The sequence below is a fragment of the Panthera leo genome, chromosome B1, assembly GCF_018350215.1.
Source record: "Panthera leo isolate Ple1 chromosome B1, P.leo_Ple1_pat1.1, whole genome shotgun sequence".
Classification (NCBI taxonomy): Eukaryota; Metazoa; Chordata; class Mammalia; order Carnivora; family Felidae; genus Panthera; species Panthera leo.
Window position 1 is genome coordinate 137,243,089 of NC_056682.1, and position 17,116 is coordinate 137,260,204.

Genomic DNA, 17,116 nt, shown 5'->3' on the forward strand with positions numbered 1-17,116 from the left:
GTGTGGTTTTGATTTGTATTTCCCTGATGAGGAGTGACGTTGAGCATCTTTTCATGTATGCACAGAAAATCTTAACTATTTGGTCTTATGGATGAATACCCCAAATCTTTCAACCAAACTAGATTACAAAGAAAAAGCAATCAAATTAGCTCTGTATTTCCACTTTCCCCAGTATACTACTTGTTTCATCTACATTTCTGTAGCATCAGTGCTTTCGTAACTGAACCAGTCATTTATGAACTATGAACCAGGCTGCATAGTGCGCATCTAAGCCTGACTGAAGTCACATTGTATCATTTTTTGTCCAGTTGTTTGCCTTTTTACCCCCTCTTGGAGGAATGGGATGTGTGGATTTTAAGGTGGTTGGTGTAGATCTAGAAAAAGCTAGTAAAATCCAGCAAAGGGAACTAGACTTTTATAAAACTCTGGTACCTGTTCTTTGCATTCTGGATTCATGCTTCCAGAAATCTGCTAAAGTATTTATTTAGCAAACAATGTTAATGTTGTTAGTCTGAAACACCTAGAATGACTTTGTACAAACATCATTACTCCATAATGTCTAAGATCTTCATTTTAATGGAGTTGTACTCCCTGTAGAATTTGAATTCAATTTTTGGCTGATATTCCATAGACTTAGAAGGCTATTGTTATTGTTCATCAGGTAAGCTTGTTCCTGCTTTTATTGCTGTCTTATAATTTCCTGGTCCATGACCTTTCTAAACCACCTTTTATGTATCAATGGGTTAATGTGCAAGCGGGGAGGGGGGAGGGGGAGATGGCTTCAGAAGCCTTGTGAAATAGAGGAAATATTTCTATTTCCTTTCTTTTTTTTTAATGTTTACTTACTTTGGGGGGGGGGGGGAAGCACAGCGCAAGGGAGGGAGGAGCAGAGAGAGGAGAGAGAGAATCCCAGGCAGGCTCCACAGTGTCAAAACAGAGCCCAACGTGGGGCCTGAACTCACGAAACCGAGAGATCATGACCTGAGCTGAGATCAAGAGTCAGACGCCCAACCGACTGAACCACCCAGGAGCCCCGAAACATTTCTGTTTCAAAAAGATACAAGACTTGTTGGACTTTAGCCTATGTGAGGTAAATTCTAATGGAATTGGTGTCTCAAACATCTACAATTATCTCTTTTATATCTTTAGAGGCTTTTACACTTCTCAGGTCTAGAGCATAGCATTTTAGCATTATTAACTTGGTTTCTTTACTTCAGTAATTAATATTTGTAAATGGCTTTATGCAGTTCAGTAGAGACTTCATTTCCAAACAGATGTGTTACCAGTAGTTGATGTAAAATGAACCAGGAGGGAGCCTATCACAGGAACAGAATGGATTCAAATTTGATTAGAAGAGGAAAGTTTCAAACCTTTTTTTCTGGTAAGTAAAAGAGTAGTGAGTATAATATATAATTTAAGGGACCCATTAAGGCAGCCAATAAGTATGATGAGTTGGCTAATGATGAGAAATCAGGGGGGGCCTGGGTGGCTCAGTCAGTTAAGTGTCCAACTTTGGCTCGGGTCATGATCTCACGGTTCGTGAGTCTGAGCCCCACAGCAGGCTTGCTGCTGTCAGCCTGTCAGCGCACAGCCCTCTTCAGATCCTCTGTCCCCCTCTCTGTTCCTCCCCTGCTCACGCTTGCAAAAAAATAAACATAAAAAAAAAATCAATGACCCTATTAAAAAAAAAATTATGAGGCATCATTTCTTCTTGTACTTTGTCCAATAAAGGAGTTCGCTACTCTAGGAGAACTAGAGTACGTGGTGGAATTGAATATGAAAAACAGGCTTCAGTAGTAAAGAGGGAAAGCAACCATCTCCTAAAAGTGACCTAAAAGTAACTACCTATCCCTCTAGCTATCTCCATATAACTGATGACCTTCCCTGACCACCTTTTTTCCTTGAAGGAATCTTTGGGAGAGAACTAGTCAGTTTTAACAGGTAAAAATCAAGTCCACAAAGAGTTTTCTGCTGGAAGGTACTGCTTGGACACCTTGAAGGAACCTAATCTTTCCTTGATCTGGGCACTGAACGAGGTACTTAGCTCTCTCTCACAGTCCTCATCACATCAGCCCAGGAAGCTAAGCTATTCAGTTGCCCGATGCAGCTAGTGAGCAGTAAAATCTGTATTCAAACCCAGATCTCAGCCTGGTGAGCATGTTCCTTTCACAAAACCAGTTTTCCCAAAGTAAGAATAACTGCTACTACAACGAAAACACATTATGCTTTTTGAGTTTGCTATTTTCCCCCTTAGTCTACAGAGACCTGGCATTTCCCACAAATGAGGCATGTGGTTATTATAAATGGATCAACTTACTGAGCATTATGTGTTGGCTTCTTTTTAGGCAGGTTCTCTTTATGTGCTGGGAAAGATGGCCCCTGGCAACCCAAAACCCGCATACCCCTCTACTGCTTGGGATATACAAAGGGGAGAGGAAACCTCTCACAATACCCAAATACTGCTCACAAAGACAACTCCAATTGCTTCTGTTTGGGTCTCGTGCCCACTCCCTAACTGAGTTCTGTGCCCAGAGAAGTAGGATACTAGAATCTGCTGGCCCACATAGTGTGCCTATGTATGAACACAGTGATTTGTAAGCCCCACCAAGAAACCCATGGAATGGTCTCCCCACAGGAAGAGGTGCAATTTAGAAAAGAGTGGGGGAAAGAGTAGGCCAAAACAATCCCTCACCTACTGGAGAGAAGCCCTGGGTGGTCCCAGTGCAAAATTTCATGGGGAGACGGTGTAGAAGAGCACCTCCCGAGTGTCCAGGACCTGGATTTCGGCATCTTCTCTGCCACTTACTGTCAGTCAAATGTTGCCGCTTTTTGCCTCCAAATCCCTGTTTGTAAAATGAGAGGGTAGGACAAGAAAACTCTCGTTTCACTTCCCAGCTCTGGAAGTCTGTTATCCACCTACCTTTCCTACAGCGTCTTTGTGTATTAACTACAAATCTTCAAAAGGAATGGAAAACAAATTAGGATAAGCACCGAAGCTTTGAAGAAAAATGACAAACAACTCAGGCCTATTTATATTTGGATACCTTTCTTTCTTTTGTAGAATTAATTTTATGTCTAATCTGGAGAAAAATCAATGCAAGGCTTTCGTTGGTTGGAAATAAGTGGGCAGGCGTTAAAGCAGTTTCTAATTTGAGGATTTGGGATAAATATATTTGCTTGGCATTGAGGTCCTTAGGGGTGAGTTCCCTCTGTAATGATATATATTTCCATGAAATTAACCTTTCTAGACACCTGTTTCCCACATCAAGAATAGGCCACATTTGATTACATAGATACTCAACAACGAACTAGCTTTTTCTCTGGTGCTGCAAAATCTGGGTCACCCTTTTGACATTCCTGAACTCTATTTACAAATGCCCCCTCCCCACTAAAGAACAGCAGGGGCCTTTGCCTTTTAAGAGCAGCCTGTGGTAATTGACACAGCAGGGAGAGAAAGAGGTCATTGAAACAGAAACAATAACTGCAGCTAATACTGAGAAATAAATAAGAGCTTGTTTATCTGCCCTTGGAAACCAAAATAACTATCCTAAAAGAAATTGGGGCGGGTGTTTGTGGGGGAAGGGGAACTGGAGAGCTGGAAGAGTTGTGGGTGAAAACGTTTCAATACTGTCTTTCTTCTGTCACAATAATAGGGATTGTTCATTTATTTCAGAGAGCTGGGATTTGGGAGCAGGGAGAGAGAGACAGTGGGGAGGAGCTTGGTTTGGTTTGTATACCTTGTTTTACCCAGATGTTGGTCAAAGGGGGGTGTGGTGTAGGTTTTCACAAATGTTAACTTGCCATGCCTGGCTCTTAAAAGATGCTTAGTGATTCTTCCATAGCATTTGTTAGAGTTTGTGGTATATTCTTCTCATAGTGAGGATTTGATTGCCTTCTGGCTGCCCGGCTGGACCTTGAGTTCCATGAGCACAGCCATATACTCCTGTCCGTGGATCTGAACTTATGCTTGGCTTCTACGAGAGGCTCAAATAAATAGATGTTGAATGAAAATGTTAATTTCATTCCAACTGAAGATAACTTGGAAAGATGCAAAGGACAGTATATCACCGACAGAAGAGACAGGTTTGGGTTGGTTTCGGTACTCCAGTTTCTCATTAAGTAGATGCTCTTCTCTAAGAATTAGGAAGTAAAGGCCTTCAAATCCAGCCATCTCCCCTGCCTAGGTTCCTGCTGCTAAATGGTAGCACTTTGTTGTTGTTGTTGTTTTAATTTTTTAATATTTTTATTTATTTTTGAGACAGAGAGAGACAGAGCATGAGCAGGGGAGGGGCAGGGAGAGAGGGAGACACAGTCCGAAGCAGGCTCCAGGCTCCAAGCTGTCAGCACAGAGCCCGACGTGGGGCTCGAACACCCAGACCGTGAGATCATGACCTGAGCCGAAGTCGGACACTTAACCGACTGAGCCACCCAGGTGCCCCGGTAGCACTTTGTTAAGAGTGGTCAGGAAATATGGGAAGGGTCTTAAGCAACAAGGCTGGGCTTTGTTAAAAGAAAACCCCTCATTCCCTTCATATCCAAAGCAATAGAATCATTCATTTTTTAGGAACAGGTCCCCCCTCATCCACTGCTATAAAATCTCAATAAGAAAAATTTCCAATCCATTTAATACAGAAAAGGGGAACCCAACCCTTCTGTGACTGGAGGAAGCTGAGAAGACTAATTTTATACTAAGCCCATGGTGTTGCTGTATCTCAAAGCCACTCTTCTGGTCATCTGGGAGGCAAACTTCCCAACTTTATGTTCCCCTGAAATTATCCTAACCTAAAGCCTGGGAATGGCTTCCTCACCCCTAGGTGCACAAAGATTGTTTACATGTGAAATTGTTGTCCATGCCTCTCATTCAAAAGGCGGCTCGCCCCCCTCCTTTAATTCCACAAGAGCTGCAGGGTGCATCCCTTCCTTAGGCCAAGGGAGTTGCCTTGCATGATTACCTCTGATACTGTGGTAAATAAAACTGTGATTTTATTTCACAGTTGCCTGGTGTGGCTAGAATTTGTTCTTTGAAGGCCTGAATCCCTCCAACCCACCCAGTCTGGAACCCTCAAACACACCCTGGCTTCCAGGTCAGGCAGGTTTCATAACTGCATCAAGTCCATCTCTCTAGGTGATTAAAAAATAATGAAATACCCACATAATCTTGGAAGCGTTCATTGACAATTGAGAGCTCTGCCTTGTCCTTGTTTAGGAAGCCCCCTGCCACCCAAACCACTGAGCACCTGGCTCATAATCTTCTTCAGCTAAATCTGGACAACCACTCTGTGTGATTTCAAACTCCTGTGAAGGTCCTGTCCAGTAAACCTCAACCTCCTCAGCACCAGACTACCTTTGACCTACTCATCCCAGGGACAGCCACCTCCACTATAATCCTGTGGCCTCACCTTGGAACTGATCATTGGAAAAGCGGTGGAAACGCTTCTACCACTATAGGTCTTAAGTCCCAAATCCCACTCTTGGAGCACAGTGCCCATTACTCCCTTTATTCTCATTCCCCAACAGAAATCGACCTTCAACTGTTTTCAAAACCTTGGTGCCTTTGATTTCTCTACTATATATGAGTTCTTAGCTTCCTTCTGATCACATTTCCTTCTCCTTTCTCCAGCCTGGACTCCATATAAACTTCTCTCTCACCAGCACCTCAGTTACCTGACTCTCCTGTCCTCACCCCACCCCTAGGGCACCTGGGTGGTTCAATTGGTTAAGTGTAGAACTTGGGCTCAGGTCATAATGTCACTCTGGAGTTTGAGCCCACATGGGTAGGGGGCGGGGGGGGGGGGGACTCTGCCCCTCCCCCACCCCCACTCTCTCTCAAAAATAAACAAACATAAAAAAAAAATTTTTTTTTTTTTAAATTTTTTTTTCAACATTTTTTATTTATTTTTGGGACAGAGAGAGACAGAGCATGAACGGGGGAGGGGCAGAGAGAGAGGGAGACACAGAATCGGAAACAGGCTCCAGGCTCCGAGCCATCAGCCCAGAGCCTGACGCGGGGCTCGAACTCACGGACCGCGAGATCGTGACCTGGCTGAAGTCGGACGCTTAACCGACTGCGCCACCAAGGCGCCCCCAAAAAAATTTTTTTTTTTAAATCCCCATCCCTACTTCAATTGGGATATTCCATCAGACTGCTGAGTTAGACTGTATAACCGTTACTGTGCAGACATCATGATGCCATTTTAAGCTTAGAGCATCCATTCTTGGTTGGGCCCTTAATTTGGCTCAACAATCTTTTAAGCATTTCTTGGTCAGCTTCCTCTTTCGTTCTGCTCAATAGCTCTTGGAAGCCTTCATCACCTTTCTGCAGCTCTCTACCAAATTCCCACTCTGCTTACCCAGCAGATGATCTGACCTTTCCCTTCAGAAGAAACAGGCTGTCATGGCACCCCCCTTCACTTTACTGGCTCTAAAAGCTCTATCTGCCCTCATCCTCATTTCCTTTCAGTCTCCAAGAACAAGCTGTCCCTCTGCTCAAAGTTCAACCATCTGATCACTCCATCCCATCCTGCCTAACCCCCTCCCCAACCCTAGAAAACTAGCTCCATCAAGCATTCCCTTCCTCATGGTTTTGACCTTTGACCTTTCATTATATTTCTGCTAGCCAATGAGTGTGCTCAAATCCCTCTTGTCTGAACACTCAGACACACACTCAGTTTCGTTTCTTTACCCTTCACTCCAAGCTTCTTGAAAAATTGATTTCCATATATATGCTATGCTTGTCTCCTCTTCCTCATTCTTAAACTTCTGTGTAAGGTCTTTTCCCATAACTCGCTGAAAAGGCCTCGGCACAGGTCAGCCATGACCTTTGTATGTAGTGGGCTCCTCATTCTCCCTCCTTAGTAGCTTCTCTATAACATGCGATTTTGTGAATCCTCTCCCACATTTTGCTGATTCTCCTAACTCTTCCATCTTCTCAATCCATGCCACAGGCTTCCTTTTCTTTGCCATTCTCATGAATAGCACTTCACTAGAATTCTACCCAGAATCCTTCCTACCTTCCCAGGGCAACTGCTTCCACGGCTAGATTTTACTCTATTCAGTTATGACTAAGATGTTCTCTCCAGCCTACATCTTCGCTGGGCTCCAGGCCTATGTATTCAACAACCTACTGAACATTCTTTTTGGATGTCTGACAACACGGGACCTTTTTTTTCCTTTTTTTAACTTGCTCCTGCTTCTTCAGTCCCAATCTCAAAAAATGATTAGATGATTATGGTGATGATGATGATTAATATTTATGGATTCCTTACTACCTGCCAGGCTCTGTTCTAACCTTTAGTTGCCACAAGAATACTATAAAGTAGGTATTATTATTGAGTATTATTAAGTATTATTAAGTGTATTATTTTACAAAAATATAAGCACAGATTTAATATCTCAATAAGTGACCCTGTCTTTCACTTGAATACCAAATCCAGAGAGCCAAAAAGGATCCAGTATTTTTTATTCCTCCCCTTCATGTTCAATCAAGCATGAAGCCTGCTGGTTCTTCCATTTTAGTTTCTTTGGATTTATCCCTCCTCTCCATAACCTCTTCTCCAGAATCTGTGCCTTTGCCTTACTTCAGACCCTCATCATCACTTGACCAGACTCTTAAAACAGTGCCCTAACCGGTCCCCTTGCCTTCAGTCCTACCTCTCTCTACCTCCAATCACGTCATTCTCCACACCTCTTCTAGAGTGGTCTTTCTATAATACAAATTTGATCACATTATTATGCTTCATAAAGCTTTCCCATGTCTCCCCTCACCTACCACATAGCTCTTTTGGCATGACATTCATGAAACCCACCTACCTTCATGTGCTGCCTACCGCATGGCGTTTCAACTTCATCTCCTACTGTTTCCCTACTTTCACCTCAGATATTTCAGACACATCCCTAAATGCCAAATGCAAAAGCTTTCGCTTGCACCATTTTCTCTAACTGGAATGTCCTCTGCCATTTATTTGTCTGATAAACTACTTATTCTTCAAAACTCTGCTCTATGAGATGGTAGCCAGGAGCCAAACATGGCTATTAAGCACTTGATATGTGGTAACCCGAATTAACATGTTATAATAACATCTGCCATAATAATAAACAATGGATTTTGAAGGTACAGTGTGGGAAAAAGTATAGAAGTCTTAATAATTTTATATAGACTACACGATGAAAAGATAATATTTTGGATAGATTGGGTTAAACAAACTACTAAAATTTATTTTTTCTACTTTTTTAATGTGGCTACTAGAAAAATTAAATTTATACATGTGGCTGGAATTTGTGGTGTGTATTATATTTCTATTACAGAGCACTCCTTGAAGATCCTTTCTTGGCAAATTTAACTAAGGGGGCAAAAGATTTATACACTGAAAACTACAAAATGTTGCTGAGAGAAATTAAAGAAGACACATAGAAAGAGATCTCAAGTGTTGGGATTAGAGACTTAATACTGTTAAGGTGTCAATACTAACCAAAGTGATCTTCAGATATATTGCAATCTTTATCAAAATCCCAGTGGAATTTTTTGCAGAAATAGAAAAATCCATCCTAAATGTATATGGAATCTTAACAGATCCAAAATGTCCAAAAGAATCTTGAAACAGAAGAAAAAAGTTGGCAGTTTTATGCTTCTTGATTTCAAAATGTATTATAAAGCTACAGTAATCAAAACAATGTGGTACTGGCATAAAGACACACCTGCAGACCAGTGGAATAGAATAGAGTCCAGAAATAAACCCTCAAGTGTATGGTCAAATGTTCTTCCGTAAGGGTGCCAAGACCATTCAGGGAAAGAAAAGGAGAGTCCCTTTAACACACGGTGTTTAGAAAACTGAATATCTACATGCAAAAGAATGAAGTTGAACCCTTATCTTATACTAGGTACAAAAATTAACTCCAAATGGATCAAAGACCTAAATGTATGAAGTAACTAAAAAAGTCTTTGAAGAAAACAGGGGGAAAGCTTCATCACATTGGATTTGGCAATGATTTCTTAGATACGACACCAAGAGCACAGGTAACAAAAGTAAAAATGGCTCTTTGGACTACATCAAAATTTAAAACTTCTGTGCATCAAAGGACACAATCGACAGTGAAAAGGCAACCTATGGAATGGGAGAAAATATTTCCAAACCATTTATCTAATAAGGGGTTAATATGCAGAGTGTAAAAAGAACTCCTGTAACTGAACGACAACAAAAAACCTGATCAAAGGATTAGAATAGACGTTTCTCCAAAGATGCCATACAAATGGCCAACAAGCCCATGAAAAGATGCTCAACATCACTATTAGGGAAAAGCAAATCAAAACTACAATGATATGTCAGCTCAAATCCATTAGAATAATGGCTGTAATCTAAAAAAAAAAAAAAATCCAAAAAACAAAGGAAACCCAACAAAAATGACAAGCATCAGTGAGGATGTAGAGAAATGAAAACTCTTGCACATTGTTGGTGGGAATGTAAATGGTGCTGCTGTTATGGGAAACAGTATGGAGCTCCCCCCAAAATTGAAAATAAAATTACCATTAAATCCACCAATACTACTTCTGGATATAGATCCAAAAGCATTGAAAGCAGAGTTTCAAAGAGATAGTTGCACACCTATGTTCGTAGTAGCATTATTCACAAGAGCCAAAAGGTGGAAGCAACCCCAAGTGCCCATCATAGACGAATGGATAAGCAAAATGTGGTAAATACATACAATGGGATATTATCTGGCCCTGAAAAGGAAGGGAATTCTGACACATTTTACAACATGGATGAAGCTTAAAGACATGGTGCTAAGGGAAATAAGCCAGTCACACAAAAAGTCAAACACTGTATGATTCCACTTATATGAGGTATCTAGAGTAGTCAAACTTATAGAAACACAAAATCCAATGATGATTGCTGGGCTAGGGAGAGGGAGAAATGGGGAATTGTTTTCATGTGCATGACTTTCAGTTTTGCAAAGTTGAAAAAGGTCTAGAGATGTATATATTTATTTTATTATATATTTAACACTACTGAACTGAACATTTAAAAATGCTGGGATTTATGCATATTTGACCACAATTAAAAAAAAAACTTTAAAAATCCAAGTTAAAAAATTCTTACTCAAGATATCACCCTTTCTCCTTTCCCCCTACCTCTTCCTTCCTTTGTACCTCCACTTTGCCTTATATATACCACTATTAGGGCTCTTACCACATTTTTTGGTAATTATTTGTTTGACAGGATAAAGGTTACTATCCCATTTGCCCCCATTAAGGGATGAAATGAACACTCATCCATGTCTGGGGTCTTGACCAGAAGCTAAGAAAAGAGACACTAGCCCTGATAGCATAATATGCTACAGGGGAAAGTTGATATTAGCAAGAGTATATCTTATATCTGTAGAGGTTTCACTCTGAAATTAGATAGGGAAGAACCATTTTTCTTCAGTCATCCTTCTGAGGTCTGAAAGACCTCATGGGCACTTGCCCCTCCCCCCAACACATACAATCATTCCCTTATCCAGCCTGAGTCCAACCTGCTGAAAGGAGTGGCCCAACCCAGGCTAAGCCTTTGGAGGGAAGAGAGGAAGATGTTCATTCAAGACAGATTCAAGATAGAGTAGCTTATCTAACAGATAATGTACCCAGGGGTTAAGTAAATAACTGTTTTGCTGCCTCCCCACCCCCCCCCCCAGACTCTTGTTGTGTATGCTTGATATAAAATAACTTTTTTTCCAGATGATGGACTGGATCTTCCTGCCCTTTGAAGGTCATAGCCAAGAGGTTACATTTGTTTGCTCTGTCTTCCCCCCTAGATGAGGAGCTCCTTTAGAGCAGGGACAGCTTATTCATCCTTGTATCCCCAGTGTCCACTAGTCCCAGCACGTAGCAGGTGCCCAATAAATCCCACACAAATGATCGAGTGGTCAGAGCGTGTGTGGGGTGAGTCATTACGATAACCCAGAGATTTTTGGCCAAGCAACTAGTCCATCCCTGAGAGAAAGGACAGTCTGAATTAGAGACCTGCAGGGAGTATATGGGTCTAATGGGAGTGGGGAGGAGCAGGCACATGTGAAGAAAAGTGGTTCATTATAAAGCCCAGGTTGAGCAGGATAATGAAGTCTATACCCTCTAGTTTCATGTTCTATTGTCTCACTAGTCATTATATAATGTCAACATTTATCCAGTTTCCAGGCTAATTTCCTTTCATTCTAAAGTATCAGCTCCATCTGAAGCACCACCATAACACCCCTCAGGGGTCCCAATTCCACTGCCACATACAGTTTTAAATCAGATGGTATTTTTTTAATGTTTATTTTTGAGAGGGAGACAGAGCGTGAGCGGGGAGGGGCAGAGAGAAGGAGACACAGATCCAAAGTAGGCTCAAGGCTCTGAGCTGTCAGCACAGAGCCCAACGTGGGGCTCGATCTCTTCAACCGTGAGATCATGACCTGAACCAAAGTCTGACACTCAACCGACGGAGCCACCCAGGCGCCCCATAAATCAGACGTTATTGTAACCTGGCTGATTGGACTGTTTCAGGTCTGCTAACAGTAAGATGCTCTTGTATGGCCCTTTCATGCAGCCAGTTCTTTGTAATTTTTTCCCCCTCTCCTGGAATCTTGGAAAGGATGGGAAACCCAAAAATCAGCCTTATTTGTCAACATAATGGTACTCCTTCAAACTCACATTCATAGAATTGCAAGCTGGAAGAAAGAGTAAACATTAGTTCTGTTTCCCGGGTAAGAAAATTTGTGTCTGGAAAGCCAAGCCGGGTCACACGACTCAGAACTAGAACTCAGAGCCCCTGATTTCCAGTCCTGAGCGCTTTTTCTTCGGCTACCACACGTGCAGTCTCACCTGCTTAGAACACGACCAGCTCACCCCGTCAGCATTTCTGTGCAATTAGGGCTCCCTCTGAACAGCTCTGAATTGTCTGCGAGAGAGGAATGAACAAACACAAATTTTTCTCGGGGTAATTTTCCTTGGAACGTTCTGGGTGATTTTTCTAAAGCCCCGTTCACAACGGTGCTGACTTTAAGGTACTGTTCCATCAGCGGAGTCCGGAAGGTCGCTGATTAGTCCAGAGTTAGCCGTAAGCAGAGCTCCGCCGCGGATGGGCTGCGCGGTGGACAGGGCACTGGTGGCTACTAAATCACGTATCATCTAAAAGGCACTAATTGAGTACCTACTGTGTGTCTGGTTGCGGCTGCCTGTTAAAAGTTGAGCAGCTGCCTCCATCCCTCCACTGGCCCAAGGAGCCAGTTGAACCTGCAGACGCGTGCGCTTCTGATTCTCATCTCGGATATGGCCTTAACCTGTGTTGCGACCCCAGGCAAGTCTTTTAAATCCGCCAACACCAGTGAACTGTGGCTTCAAAAAAAAAAAAACAAAAAAAAAAAAACGTATTTTCAAAAGGGAAAGGTATTTTTTGGAACTGGAGAAGCACACAAAAACGACAAAAGTGCCGTGAGCCGCGCTGCAGGCTCCCTGGCGGGGGAGCCACATGCCCCCACCCTCGGGCGGAGGGGCCAAGCGCCTGCCCCGCGCGCCCGCCCGTAGCGCTCACGGGAGCCCGGGGCAGCGGAGGCCAGGAGGGCGCCTTCCTCTTTAAGAGCCCCACAAGCCGTCCTGATTGGCTGTAGCTATGCAGGTCTTCCTTCCTCGACTCCCTCCGAGGGCTCCCTCCCGCTCCCTCTCCGCGCGCCCTCCCCCAACTCCGCGCCCCCTCCCGCCCCCTGCGCTCGCCTCCTCTTCCTCGCAGCGGAGTTTGGCCCCAGCAGCCGCCGCGGTGATTCGCCAGCAACAGATGCCGGGCGCCCAGATTGGCATCCTTAGTCCCCGCTGAGCGCCCGAAGAAGAGGGCAGGAACCAGAGAAGGGCCGGGAAGGCGGGGACGGGAGTGCAGAGACCACCTCTCCCCAACCCCAAAAGGCAGAAGCCCCCGCCCCCACCGGAGAGCTCCGCGCCGGCCAAGCGCCTGCCTGCTGCCGCTGCCGCTGCCTCGGGCGCCCACCTCTCCCCAGCCATGCCCGGCCCGGCCGCCGACGGGAGGCAGGTCCCCTTCCGCAACGCCAAGGAGGAGATCCGTGCGAGGATCGAAGTCTCGGAGGGCGGCGGCGACCCGCAGAGACTGGGCGGGCGCGGGCAGCGGCAGATCGTCTGGAGGAACGTCGTCCTGATGAGCCTGCTCCACTTGGGGGCCGTGTACTCCCTGGCCCTTATCCCCAAAGCCAAGCTGCTCACCCTGCTCTGGGGTAAGTCCCGCCGGCGCCCCCTGTGCCCCGGGCGCCGTGGCGAGGCCACGGCGGGGCGCGCGGAGTTCCCGGCCGCCGCTCCGCTGCCGGTGGTGCGGGGAGCCCTGTCCGCACTCCGCTCGCTTCCCCCACGCTCCCGGCCCCTTTGCCCTGCAGTGGTCGGCCCTTGGGACGGGGTGCTGTCTCAGTCCAGGTCTTTGCAACTTCTCCCTTCTCCGCTGTCTGGCTAAGTAGGCGCATTTGCCGACTCTTGGTTGGAGAGCGGGAGGGACCCGGGGTCCGGTCGGTCCACCGCTGGGTGCAGAGGCGCGCCGAGGGACGTGCTGGGCGCCGGCTGGCCGAGGCTTCCGGGGAGGGAAGACGGGCGGGATTGTTGTGTCGTCCGTGCTGGTCCCTGGGTCCTCCTATCTGCCGCCTTTCAGGTTCTCAGTCTCCTCCGCGGGCCGCGGACCTTGGACCTTGGGGCCGAGTTAAGGACAAGAAAGGGAGTGGAGGAAGGTGGAGAGACCCGGCATAGGAACGGTCTTGATTCTCGCGCGTGAGATGTATGAAACCAGTTTCCCTCCTGTCCCCGCAAGGCTCCTGCCTCTGCCCCCTCCGTGATCTGCTATGTCCAGTTGCACTTACACGGTCCCAGAAGTTTCTTGGCGAGCAAACCGAGACCTTGGCGAGATCGCTCTGTCGCCAGCACAGAGCTCTAACTGTGGCTGGGGAGAGCCTCCTCCAGGCCCTGTCTTATTCTGGCAGGTGCGGGGCTATCGCCGCATCTGTGACTCTCCCACCGCCGTTCTTCCTAGCCAACCCCCCCCCCACCCCGTCCTTGTTGGCAGGGGAGGGAGCCCAAGAGTGGACCTGAGCACCCACCCACTCCTTGATCTCCTGGGCCCCTGAAACTCAGTGCCTGCCTTACACGACCCAAGTTGCTGGCCTCTGAACCACCTGGCAGACCCCTCTGGCCCCAGTAATGGGTTTTGACTTCAATCACCTCAGGGGCAGTAGCCAGGACAGAAGGTGCAGGCATTGATATCCCAGGCTGAGAACTTGATGAAGTTATCCAAGAAGCCCTTTCAGCTCCCATTTCGGGCATCTCCAAGGATCAGGGGCAGGAGAAGCACAACCTGCTTTTATTTCCAGAGGGGAAAAGGAAGGAAGAAAATAAGAAGACTTCTTTCTGCAAAGCTTATTTGGTACAGTGCCAGCTTCAGATGCCGAGGTTGATAAAGGGCCACTCTGGTTGCAAGCCTTCCCTTGAAACCCTATAGCCCCTGTTGGAAGTGAACCCATCTAGAATGGTGTAACTCTTAGGGGGTGTGACTGAGAGAGGGATGGTGAGAGGGGGGTCTTTGGCAATCCATGGAGCCTTTTCTCCCCCCTTTAAGTAAGCTCCACACCCAATGCATGCCCTCAAACTCACTACCAGGGGTCAAGAGCCACTTACTCCACCAAATGAGCCAGCCAGATGCTCCATGAAGCCTTTTGAAGTTCGGTAAAAGCCCTTGGCAACCCCCTGCTCATGCCTTCCCCAGTTCCCCAGTCAGTGCACCTCCTCAGTTCCTTCTTTTTCTTTCTTTCTTTCTTTCTTTCTTTCTTTCTTTCTTTCTTTCTTTCTTTCTTTCTTTCTTTTCTTTCTTTTCTTTCTTTCTTTTTCTTTCTCTTTCTTTCTTTCTTTCTTTCTAGAGAGAGTGAGCAAGCAGGGGAAGGGCAGAAGAGAGAGGGAGAGAGAGAATCACAAGCAGGCGCCATGCTCAGCTGGACTGGGGGTTAGACCTCAACCCCATGAGATCATGACCTGAGCTGAAATAAGAATTGGATGCTTAACCAACTGAGCCACCCAGGCACCCTGTACCTCCTCAATTCTGTGTCCTTTCCACCATCATCTTTGTGATCATGTATTGGTTTAATTCTCTATCCTCCTTCATCCCTTATCTCCAAGTGACTAGATTGTAAGATGCTCAGCCATTGCTTCGTGAACATACCCCCACACTGGCATTTAAAGCCCTTACAGCCCCAGAGCCTCTGTGGAGCTCCTCTCTCCCTTTCCAGGGGTTCAGATTTTGCCATTGGACTTCAGAGTCCACCTGCCTCCAGGGGATTAAAGCTTAGTCTTAATAGCTGCAGTGTCAGAGAGAGCTCAGAGAGAAGTGAGCACTTAAAACATTTCCTTACATACCCGGAGCTCCGGAGGACCCACAGGCTCCACCCCCTACATCCCCCAAGGCCTGCTGACCCTAGCACCCCACCAGGATCCACAAGGACATGGCCTTCTCTCCAGGCTTGCCAAGTCACTTCTGCCTTTTCTAGGCTCTTCTCTGTAGTGAAGACAGAATCTTTGTTTCTGAACGACCTTGGCCGGAAGATGCCTCCCTCAGCCCCAAACTCCTTCAGCTTCCCCAGAAAAGCCAACACACTGCAGGAATCTGGTTTCCCTCTGTGGGTGATGTTGCCAACCCCATTCTTGTACCTTCCTGCATTGTCTTCTGCCTTAGCTACCTTTCATCAGCTCGGTTCTCTGAATCTTGATTCTCTCCCTACCTGTGCTTCATTGCATCACTAGAAAGAGAGAGAGAGAGAGAGAGAGAGAGAGAACGGGAGAAAGAGAGGGAGGGAGAAACAGAGAAAGAAAAAGAGAAGGAAGGAGTGAGGGAGATAGAAGGATGGGGGGGGAGAGAGAAAGAAAAGAAAAAAAGAGCATATAGTGGTGGCTGTTGTGGTTTCACAGTCCAAAATTTTGACTTAGAAACATTCTAAACAAATGAATCTTATCTGATGGACATTTTGTGAGAGAAGAAGGAGAGACAGAGATGAGGTAAGATTTGTTGTGCTGATCACTATGATAGATAGGGTTATTTTCAGTGAAAGCCCTGGGGTCTTGAGCCACAAATTTCCCCCACTGGATACCTGTTTCACCCACTTCTGCTACTGGCTCTATCCAGCTTTAGGACTGAGTTCATGCACTAACGGGCTGCTCATCTGCTTCAGGGACCTAAGTTGTCAAGGAAATTGGCTTAGCCCATCCATTGCTTGCCACCCTTCATCCCAGGTGAGGTTGCCCTGGGAACAAGAGGCATTGATGCAATGCACCCAGCAGGGACTGTGTGTTAGGTGTGCAGCGTGATTTGTGGAGTGGGAGAATGTCCTCCATGAAAGGTCCATCCAGTTATCCTGCCCAGCCTCCTCTGTTGCCTAGCCCCCTACCCTTTTATGACTCTCCTTGGGACCAGAGCGAGTTGTTTCCCTTCTTCTCCTTGCAGTTTCCTAAGTGGGCAGCCTACCAGAACAGAATGCTCTTGGTGCCACAGGTCCTGAGGGATGAGTTAACAAGTTGTTTCAAGGACAGAACACAAACTCCAACTGAGTTGGAGAAAAATCTTCACCTGCAGGCCTGAGCTCACAAAAGTGCCTGCTTTGAGAGTTTTTGGCCAAAGGCGCAGTTAGTCCATGTCCTGAGTCCCAACATGAGTGGGACAGAAGAGTGAGTGGCAGGAGTCATGGTATTAAGACTCCCGGGCTCCTTTCCAGAAGGCTTTGGCTTCGCCTGTCTCCGGGCATTCTGCTGTTGGTTTCCAGAAATGTCAGGGAGTTTTCTGGTTTCTCTCTAAGTGTCACTGAGTCCCCTAAGTGTGTTTCATGGTGACATCATAGCTTTTGTGTCCTCTTGGGACAACTTCAGTGGAAGTATGAGGCATGCGAACAGTAATTAGCCCTGTAACCCTGCTCCCTTCCTCCATCCAGTCCTGGGGCAAACCATTGAGGCTATTCCAGATTCCCTGGTGCCCTTGCTGGAGCTTCTGGACTCTCTGAAGTGGGGTTTAGCCTATGGGGAGGAAGCTAACCTATGGGGGGGGGGGGGAGCTGGGAGGGGGCAGGGATTAACAAAGCACTCCGG

At 46.0% G+C, this 17,116-nt stretch overlaps 1 protein-coding gene across 1 annotated transcript in view; it reads left to right on the top strand.

Annotated features, from left to right (window-relative positions):
* Nucleotides 1-12,691: 12,691 nt before the first annotated feature.
* The window catches only part of SCD5 (stearoyl-CoA desaturase 5), a 154,617-nt gene continuing 150,192 nt past the window's right edge, over nt 12,692-17,116 (top strand). Inside the window, exon 1 of the mRNA XM_042936065.1 lies at nt 12,692-13,230. Coding sequence (XP_042791999.1) covers nt 13,002-13,230 — 229 coding nt within the window. The 5' untranslated portion in view covers nt 12,692-13,001. The remainder of the gene's footprint in view (nt 13,231-17,116) is intronic.